Genomic DNA, 9,978 nt, shown 5'->3' with positions numbered 1-9,978 from the left:
CCATCGTGGCCATCGCGTCGTACACGGGTTACAATCAGGAGGATTCCGTCATCATGAACCGCTCCGCCGTGGACCGGGGCTTCTTCAGGTACGTCAACACAAGGCGCAGAACCGAACCACGCTCACTATAAACCCCTCTCAGGGACGAAGGCGGAAGGAGTTACACGTGTTGCGTTTTGTTTTCAGGTCGGTGTTCTACCGCTCCTATAAAGAGCAGGAGTCAAAGAAAGGCTTCGACCAGGAGGAGATTTTTGAGAAACCGAAGCGTGAAGAGTGTCAAGGTGAGTCACCGATCAAACCGAGCTCCAATCTGCTGAAGTTCGAGAATTACTGACGATCACGTAATCGTGTGACGTCGTCATGTCTCCGCTCTCTCTCAGGAATGCGGCACGCCATTTACGAGAAGCTGGACGACGACGGCCTGATAGCGCCGGGCGTGCGCGTGTCCGGCGAGGACGTGATCATCGGGAAGACGGTCACCCTGCCCGAAAACGACGACGAGCTCGACAGCACAAACCGGCGCTACACGAAGCGAGACTGCAGCACGTTCCTGCGCACCAGCGAAACCGGCATCGTCGACCAGGTCATGGTCACGCTCAACCAGGAGGGCTACAAGTTCTGCAAGATCCGGGTGGGTGCGGCCTTCCTCGCCGCCGACGCAGGAAGTTCGGCGTAGCTGTGAATCCGTGCTCATTTGTCTCCGGGTTTGTTTTCCGCAGGTACGTTCGGTTCGAATCCCTCAGATCGGAGACAAGTTCGCCAGTCGACACGGACAGAAGGGAACCTGCGGGATTCAGTACAGGCAGGAGGTGAGAATGTTATATACGTCATCACACAACCGGCCGACAGACTATAACGTGGGGAAAAGGGATTCATATGTTATAGAATCTTTGACTGAATCATTTAGCACTGACTCCTGCTGCTGTGTGTGTCTGTGCAGGACATGCCCTTCACCTGCGAAGGAATCACCCCAGACATCATCATCAACCCCCACGCCATCCCCTCCAGAATGACAGTCGGTCACTTGATCGAATGTCTGCAGGGGAAGGTATACACATAACACACACAACACACACACACACACACACACACACACACACAATACACAACTGAAACCGTGTGTCTGCTGTAAAATAGGTTTCTGCGAATAAAGGGGAGATCGGCGACGCCACACCGTTCAACGATGCCGTGAACGTACAGAAGGTGTCCAACCTCCTGTCTGAATACGGCTACCACCTGAGAGGAAACGAGGTCAGAATAATATTAGAATATTAATAGAATTCAGGTGTGTGTAGGGGGGTAATTCTCTGGAGACATCCTGTGCTCTCTCGGGTCCTGTAGGTGCTGTATAACGGGTTCACGGGTCGAAAGCTGACCTCTCAGATCTTCCTCGGCCCCACTTACTACCAGCGCCTCAAACACATGGTGGACGATAAGATCCACTCGAGGGCACGAGGTCCCGTCCAGATCCTCAACAGGCAGCCTATGGAGGGTAGATCACGGTGAGACGCGCGTGCACGCTACACCGACTACACCGTACTTCGGCCTTCACGTGCGCACAGACATCGAGCCGAATATACTGACGTGTTTGTTTGTCGTACAGAGACGGAGGTCTGCGGTTCGGCGAGATGGAGCGAGATTGTCAGATCGCTCACGGCGCAGCTCAGTTCCTGAGGGAGCGGCTGTTCGAGGCGTCCGATCCTTACCAGGTGCACGTGTGTAACCTGTGTGGCCTCATGGCCATCGCCAACACGCGCACACACACCTACGAGTGCAGGGGCTGCCGCAACAAGACTCAGGTCAGAGACGTTACTTTTGTATCCGCTTTCGTTACGTTTCTTACTCCGTCGTATCAGCTCATGACCTCTCGACCTCCGTGTCACAGATCTCGCTGGTGCGGCTGCCGTACGCCTGCAAGCTTCTGTTCCAGGAGCTCATGTCCATGAGCATCGCCCCGCGCATGATGACCACCTAAACACCGACCCCGCGGCATCATGGGAAACGAGCAGGGGAAAAGCCAGGCTTTAAAAATCTGTTCCTGTCGTTAGCGTTCCGCTTGTTTTTGTACAATGTTTAATGAAATAAAGCTTTTTGTTGTTTCGAGTTTTTGTCGCTTGTTAATTCTTTGATAGAAGCAAGTTGCTGTTAGATGGAAAAAAATCCCATCTGCAAAATCCCGTTTTTTGTAAAATATGTTCCCAGTAATTCCTGAAATGATTCTTCTATTATTATTATTATTATTATTATTATTATAAATAGTGAGATTCTTTGTATATTTACCTCACAAAAAGAATTTTTTATTTATTTTATTTTTGTAATTATTTTGCTTTTTGTATTTGAATTTTTTTTCTGATGGCACACACATCGATACAGTCATGTAGCAAGTACATCATATACATCGCATATTAATATGTAACATGGTCAGTGTGAAAGTATTGGCACCTTTGAAGACATTGTAAACTGTTGGGGGGGGGGGGACAAAACGAACCTTTTTTTTTTTTTTTTTTCGTTCACACAGACTTAATTTTTCTGTGCTGAAATTATCGACACTCGTACCGACATCTTTTACAATCTACAGAAAATAATTTAGCAGGAAAAGGAAAAAAATTTGGATGAGAAAATATTCAAAGTTTAAGATTCTAGATTTTATTTTAAATTGAAGGTTTATTTTCAGTCTGAGCTTCAAACCTTCTGTGTTGTGTCTCAGTCAGAAGCTCCAGTTAAAACCTCGTCTGAGCCACCTCGGTCTGGTGCGAGACACAGTAGGACGGAGAACGACGCTATTAGCGTAGAGACATCAGGGCTCTTATGAAGCTTCGTGGCTCTTTGTGGAAGCTGCAGCTTTTAAACCCTGAGGTCGAGGGTTCAAACCTCATTGTGTGTCTTTCTTGTCACTCAGAAGTGTGTTTGAAAGATAAATGCACAAAAAAAAAATAGCCACACTTTTGGTCTTCACTTGTGTCTCAGTGTGTTGTGTTGTGTATTATAGTGTAGTATAGTGTTGTATAGTGTTGTATAGTGTTGTGTATTATAGTGTAGTATAGTGTTGTGTAGTATAGTGTTGTGTAGTATAGTGTAGTATAGTGTTGTGTAGTATAGTGTAGTATAGTGTTGTGTATTATAGTGTAGTATAGTGTAGTATAGTGTTGTGTATTATAGTGTAGTATAGTGTAGTATAGTGTTGTGTAGTATAGTGTAGTATAGTGTTGTGTAGTATAGTGTTGTGTAGTATAGTGTAGTATAGTGTTGTGTAGTATAGTGTTGTGTAGTATAGTGTATTATAGTGTAGTATAGTGTAGTATAGTGTTGTGTAGTATAGTGTATTATAGTGTAGTATAGTGTAGTATAGTGTAGTATAGTGTTGTGTAGTATAGTGTAGTATAGTGTTGTGTAGTATAGTGTTGTGTAGTATAGTGTAGTATAGTGTTGTGTAGTATAGTGTAGTATAGTGTTGTGTATTATAGTGTAGTATAGTGTAGTATAGTGTTGTGTAGTATAGTGTAGTATAGTGTTGTGTAGTATAGTGTAGTATAGTGTATTATAGTGTTGTATAGTGTTGTGTATTATAGTGTAGTATAGTGTTGTGTATTGTGTAGTGTAGTGTAGTGAAACAAAAGCATAGTGATTAAAAAGTAAATGTAAAAAAAAAAATACAAAAAAAGATGGAAAAGTACATGAATATATTAAAAATGGGGGAAATATATGTATAATAAATAAACGTATATAAAATATATATATATAAATAATAAATAAGAATAAATAAGTGTATAAAATATACATATATTGTATATACACACACCCCAGAGTAACATAACCCCACCCTTCACCTCTCCCAGAGCCCCAGGTGGGACAGACCGGACTTTCTCTCTCTTTCTTTCTCTTTGCCGGATTTTACAGTCCCACCCAAGTCCAGAACCTGCTCCCCAGTGAGGGTCTCGAACCAAGGTTCTCCTGAGACCAGCACACGCCTTTAACCCACTGAGCCACAGAGCTGACACACCAACCACTCTTTTTTGGGGGGGATTTATCTTTTATTTTAAACCCCATACACACAAAGGCGTGTGTTTATGAAGTAAAAGTTCGATCAGTCTCACCTGAGCAAGGGCTTGAACCCAGACCCACAGGGTAATAAACCCATACACTTACTCAATGAGCCACAGACAGGCTGAAGATGTCTTGCTCTTTTGGGTGATTTATCTTTATTCACTGTACATGTTTAATCAGGATGAAACAGGAAGTGAGGAAAAAAGTAGGAAGTAAAAAAGAAAAAACAAAGAGTCCCGTATTAAACCACGTCACGTCATGATCTCTTTATTGGTAGGTGAAAATAAGACATTTAAATAAGTGCATTAGTTGATTGTAACTGTGTAAAATTATATTTAAGTGTTTCATAGAAAAGAATTTAGCACCCTCTCTCTCTCTCTCTCTCTCTCTCTCACACACACACACACACACACATACACACACACACACACACTCCTTCTCTCACTCTTTTTCTCTCTCTCCCTCTCACACACACTCTCACTCACTCCTCTCTCATACACTCCTTCTCTCTCTCTCTCTCTCTCTCTCTCACACACACACACACTCACTCACTCACTCCTTCTCTCTCACACACTCCTTCTCTCTCTCTCTCTCTCTCTCACTCACTCCTTCTGTATCTCTCTCTCTCTCTCTCTCTCTCTCTCTCTCTCTCTCTCTCATCGCTGGAGCTCCTGCTCTCCAAAACTCTTCGGTGTAGCGAGTACGTGATGTACGAGAAGACGTCTGAAATACAAATAGATTTTTTATCTCTAACTAGGAACAAGAAAACAAGGGTCTGGAGACTTATCTATCTCCATCTGAATCTCCTGATTAGTGTGTCAAAGGCTATGGAGAAAAGGACATGGATATAACAGCGTGTGTGTGTGTGTGTGTGTGTGTGTGTGTGTGTGTGTGTGTGTGTGTGTCATGGCAGTCTGCAGATAAATTTCAGTGTCTAGTCATGTCTAAACCCTGGGTGCTCTTCATGTGTAGTGTGTCACAGGTATGTCTGTGTGTGAGTGTGTGTGTGTGTGTGTGTGTGTGTGTGTGTGTGTGTGTGTGTGTGTGTGTGTGTGTGTGTGTGTTTTGTTCTCTGTTCGATCCCAGTCCTTATCTTCCAGGAGGTGGCGTCGGGGTGAACACACACACCCTTCTTACAGCTCATCATCCTGGGCCACTACACACACACACACACACACACACACACACACACACACACACACACACACACACACACACATTAGACTAAGTATTTCTTTTTTTTTAATCTGAGAAAATATATTTTTATCCATTTCTGTTTACATTCAGTAGCAGCTTATTGTTACTACTGACATTATAGCAGCTATGAATGTTTGTGTTCTCTCTCTCTCTCTCTCTCTCTCTCTCTCTCTCTCTCTCTCTCACACGTGTATTTTCCCTGCTCTTCTCCTACACACTAAACAATCCTTATTGACATGGCCTGACTAATCAGAGTGCACAGGGCACAAACGACCTGACCAATAGGGATGCAGAGACACAGTAAAAGGGGCGGGGTTTTGGATTTAAAAAGCTGCATTGAGCCTAATGGTGTCCTTTCTTTTTAAATTGGGGGGTAATTTTATGATCTTTACTGCTTCTCCCTGCTGGAATAGCTGGATGCTAGCTCTTTGTTCTGCTTATAGCTTCTCACCTACGCTTACTTGGGGTGAGAAAGGGGTCAGAAGGTAAGGCATGTATCATGGGGAGATTCTTCTAGTTTGTTGTGTTTGAGGTTGATGTATTCGGGACTGAAATTCATTGAAATCCTTCTCCAATTTGTTTTTTCTAGGTTTTCACCGGAGTGCTATGAGGTCAACTCTGCTCATGTGCTTTTTTTTTTTTTTTTTTGTATAATAAATTAAACATTTGAACATTAAACCAGTAAAAGCTTCCACTCGGATCCATTAGAGCGAGTATAACATCAGACATTCGGTTTAAGCCCTAAAACCTGTTTAACATCTAATTGTTGGTGGAATTTTGTGAGTGAAACAGCTCTTGATTTTAATCAGGGACTCTAAATCAACTGCGGTCTCATCAGATTGTTCAGGCAGCCGTTTGCGTGTTCCGACACGAGGAAAAATGCTCACGTGTCTGAACGCGTGTCACGGGCCGCGCTGCTCTGAAAGACAGAAGAATGATTGGGTTTGTTTCGATGTAAATGAAATCCTGCCATCTCACCCTTTGGGGAGGGAATGTCGTCGACGGACTCGACCACGTGGATGGTGCCTGTGGCCGAGGCTTCACCCATGGTGTTGGTGGCGTGACATTCGTAAGTCCCGGCTACGTCCTTTGTGAGGGGAAAGATCTGAAACACACACACACACACACACACACTGTTCTTTATCTTCACAAGTAACCGTGACCTAAAAAAATACTGCAAAGAAAAAATGTATACAAGCTCCGAGTCCTCGCGGTAACGAGACTCATTCTTACAAAACGCTAAAATTCTTTGGTCGTAAAATACAACAAACGTATTAATCTAAAAGTATAGATGTGGTAAAATGGAGGATTGGTGAAGTGTATTAAAATACACAGTGATGCAGATGAGAGGGAAAAGGACAAGGAATGATTGTTAATATTTTGATCAAGTTCTACCCAGAATATAATGAATGTGAATGGAACTCTATAACAATATCAGGAAGTGAGGTGTCTAACATGAAGGAGTTTGTATAATATAGTCTGATGGCTGGGATCGACGTCAACAGGAAGAACCCACAACAGCGGGAAATCCTCCAGACATCGACGCTCGAACCTTTTAAACAATAAACCTGGAATGTCTTCTACATAAAAATAAATGTTTCCTTCCTAAAGTTCAAGAAGATTTGTCATGGCCTCATGTGGGCTCTAGTTTTTTCTTTCTTTTTTTTTTTTTTTTTAATTCATAATTTATTAAAGAAACAAAGTCAGAAAAACTCACCAGAACCCATCCGGTGACCTCGTGCTTCTCCGGGCCTCCTCTCATCTGGATGGCGAGGTTGTCTTCATCTCCAGGGAGCAGCTGTGACTTCTGGTTATTGCCTGTGATCTACAGTGAGGATGAGGGGGGGAGAAGGAGGAAGAGAGAGAGGGAGGGAGGGAGGGAGGATGAGAGAGAGAGAGAGAAGGATGGAGAGAGAGAGAAGGAGGAAGAGAGAGAGAGAGAGAGAGAGAGAGAGAGAAGGACGAAGAGAGAGAGAGAAGGAGGAAGAGAGGGAGGGAGAGAGGAGGGAGGGAGGGAGGGAGAGGGAGAGGTTCGACTTGTAACTCGTGGATCAGTTTCGACTGTAGACTGAAGTTAAACGACATGAAATGCAACTATAAACGGATAAAAACGGACAGAAAATCCTCACAGCTGTGGTATAACAGGAATAAAACACCGTCGTTGATTTTATTACATTTTTTTTTTGGAACAGCATGACGGAGAGGTTTATTATTTATTTCACAGACTAAAGAACATCTCGTCCATCTCGTGATCAACATCTACCTCGTTAATCACTCCGTTAATTTAAATGAGTCTTCGTTCACAAAAACTGCACAATACGTCAATGAGAGTGTGTGTGTGTGTGTGTGTGTGTGTGTGTGTGTGTGTGTGTGCGCGCACTATGAATAACGTTGTGTGGAAACAATACAGCCGGAAAACAGGGCTGGAATTTGGGGAGAAGAAAAGTTTTATCAAACACGACGTCTGCTCTCAGAGTCGTTTAACACATCGCAGCAAACATTATTAAGCTCCGCCCCCATGGATGGCCCTTGCTCTATAGTAGCAGCTTGGCAGTAGTAAAGATTTTTCAGGACGTCTTCTAGCAAAACTTGGTGAGAAAATGTTCGAGTTGGTTACTGGGTGTATTGAGGACTGTACCTTCCTCCAGCTAAGCACCGGGGTGGGGACACCGATGGCCTCGCAGCTGAGGTACACCTGAGCACCGGTGACGTTCCAGACATGACCCGGACTCGTGACTATCACAGGAGCTGAGAGAAGAGAGAGAAAAGTGAATAAAAAGAAGGGAGAGAAAATCAATGAGAGGGAAGGTTAAAAAAAGAAAAAAGTTTGCCATCAATCTCAGGGCATGTGGTCTGTGTGTGTGTGTGTGTGTGTGTGTGTGTGTGTACGCTTGTATCCTAATCCTCCTGAAACGATGGAATTTCAGACGATGGAATGTCTGCTCAGGGATCTGGTCCGGGAGTCACCCTGTGTGAAAAACAACAGCCCCCGGCTTGCATATACAGTGCATTCTCTCTCTTTGTGTGTGTGTGTGTGTGTGTGTGTGTGTGTGTGTGTGTGTGTGTGTGTGTAAGCCCACTTATCCTTTTCCATGGCAGTGATATCAATCACTGTGACTCATTTCTATGGAAGCTATCGTCCAGTGTGTATCATGATCAGTTGACCAATCAGAACTGAGAATCAACAACACAAGTTAAATCATGAGGGACGAGGACTCGAGTATTTTTAGTCCCGGAGCCTTAAGGAGTGTCTGATGAAGATGGAGCACAAAACCTGGACTAAATAAACAGACCGGTTACAGAAATAACTGGGTTTTAAAAATGTTTTGAAACAAAATGAATGAGAATGTTTGATCTTATTTAATAGAAACCCTAAAAATCCACCAAATATTATGTGAATATATCATTTTAGCGAATTTATATTTGGGATTATTTTACAATAAATTAGGAATTAATTAATTCTTGTGTAAAAGGTTTTCATTTAAAGTGTAAAAAAAAAAACTCATTAAGAATGAATCCGTGCTGCTTCTATAAAATGTTCATCTTAAATATGAAACTGAACTGAACTCTTTTCTAAATGTCTCTGGAAGTTAAATAGAAATAAAATAAAAATGCAGTGAAATATAAGAAAGTAATTATTGACTCTTCGCCATTCCGCTGCCTGGTACAGTACTTTTAGACCCCTCACCTTTAGCGCACTTGCCCTTAGACCCCTCACCTTTAGCGTACTTGCCCTTAGACCCCTCACCCTTAGCGCACTTGCCCTTGTTGTGTACTTTAATGCGGTACTTTTAGACCCCTCACCTGTAGCGCACTTGCCCTTAGACCCCTCACCTTTAGCGCACTTGCCCTTAGACCCCTCACCTTTAGCACACTTCCCCTTGTGTACTTTAATGCGGTACTTTTAGACCCCTCACCTTTAGCGCACTTGCCCTTAGACCCCTCACCTTTAGCGCAGTTGCCCTTGTGTACTTTAATGCGGTACTTTTAGACCCCTCACCTTTAGCGCACTTGCCCTTAGACCCCTCACCTTTAGCGCACTTGCCCTTGTGTACTTTAATGCGGTACTTTTAGACCCCTCACCTTTAGCGCACTTGCCCTTGTTTTGCACTTTAATCCCGGGTTTTTCTTGACGCTCCGCCGACGCACTCGCTGCTCTCAGCTCGCACACGCTCCGGTACTCCACACCGTCCGAGCCGCACACCTCGTAGTCACCGTTTTTACACGTGCACACGCCTGGCTCGGACTTTTTCTTCGCCTTTTTCTTGTCCTGATGCGGTTTCACGCACTCGAGACCGGGCGCGCAGCGCGTAACCACGGACCCGCGCATCCCGCACGTCTCTCCCTCTCCGGCGGCGCACAGCTCGCAGCATCCGCACGCGTCCATCACACGGAACGCGCACCCGGTGACCGGCAGCGCGGCGCACGAGCTCGGCTCACATGGGCCACAGGAGCGCTGGACGCGCGAGACGGCGGCTGCAGTGAGCGCCGGGAGGATTAAAACCCACAACATCATGACTAGAACAGAGAACCGGGTGCACGAGCGCGTCCGGTGCGTCGCAGCGCTGATTCTAGTCTTGCAGACGGAGAAGAGACGCATAGAGCCAAAGAGCTAAAGTTAAACCCCGCCCACTGGACACGCCTAGAATCAGAACCTGATGCTGTCTTTCTGAATGTACTGTATCTCATGTCACATGACATCAGATCATTAAATTCTGCACAATGCAAATACAAAAT

At 44.4% G+C, this 9,978-nt stretch overlaps 2 protein-coding genes across 4 annotated transcripts in view; one reads left to right on the top strand and one right to left on the bottom strand.

Moving 5' to 3' along the window:
- The window catches only part of polr2b (RNA polymerase II subunit B), a 9,620-nt gene extending 7,517 nt beyond the window's left edge, over nt 1–2,103 (top strand). Inside the window, exons 17-25 of the mRNA XM_027138194.2 lie at nt 1–88; nt 187–281; nt 381–631; nt 720–809; nt 941–1,048; nt 1,138–1,251; nt 1,342–1,502; nt 1,604–1,799; nt 1,886–2,103. The exon at nt 1–88 is cut by the window's left edge and continues 9 nt beyond it. Coding sequence (XP_026993995.1) covers nt 1–88; nt 187–281; nt 381–631; nt 720–809; nt 941–1,048; nt 1,138–1,251; nt 1,342–1,502; nt 1,604–1,799; nt 1,886–1,975 — 1,193 coding nt within the window. The 3' untranslated portion in view covers nt 1,976–2,103. The remainder of the gene's footprint in view (nt 89–186; nt 282–380; nt 632–719; nt 810–940; nt 1,049–1,137; nt 1,252–1,341; nt 1,503–1,603; nt 1,800–1,885) is intronic.
- A 2,182-nt stretch (nt 2,104–4,285) lies between these two features.
- On the bottom strand, nt 4,286–9,864 carry igfbp7 (insulin-like growth factor binding protein 7). 3 transcript variants are annotated; one of them, XM_047800584.1, is made up of 7 exons: nt 9,325–9,864; nt 7,880–7,989; nt 6,959–7,066; nt 6,220–6,346; nt 5,077–5,200; nt 4,579–5,042; nt 4,286–4,479 (listed from the first exon to the last, which is right to left on the bottom strand). In XM_047800584.1, exons 1-5 carry the CDS (start codon nt 9,839–9,841, stop codon nt 5,178–5,180), a joined length of 885 nt encoding a protein of 294 aa, XP_047656540.1. In that variant the 5' UTR covers nt 9,842–9,864; the 3' UTR covers nt 4,286–4,479; nt 4,579–5,042; nt 5,077–5,177. The 3 variants fall into 3 exon arrangements, with proteins under 3 accessions (XP_047656540.1, XP_026994002.1, XP_047656539.1); XM_027138201.2 differs by having other exon boundaries at nt 4,579–5,200; XM_047800583.1 differs by lacking the exons at nt 4,286–4,479; nt 4,579–5,042 and having other exon boundaries at nt 5,113–6,346.
- Nucleotides 9,865–9,978: the final 114 nt, after the last annotated feature.

This window comes from Tachysurus fulvidraco, chromosome 15 (assembly GCF_022655615.1).
Source record: "Tachysurus fulvidraco isolate hzauxx_2018 chromosome 15, HZAU_PFXX_2.0, whole genome shotgun sequence".
NCBI lineage: Eukaryota > Metazoa > Chordata > Actinopteri > Siluriformes > Bagridae > Tachysurus > Tachysurus fulvidraco.
Note: the sequence above shows the minus strand (reverse complement) of the source record. Positions and strands in the feature narration are given on the sequence as shown.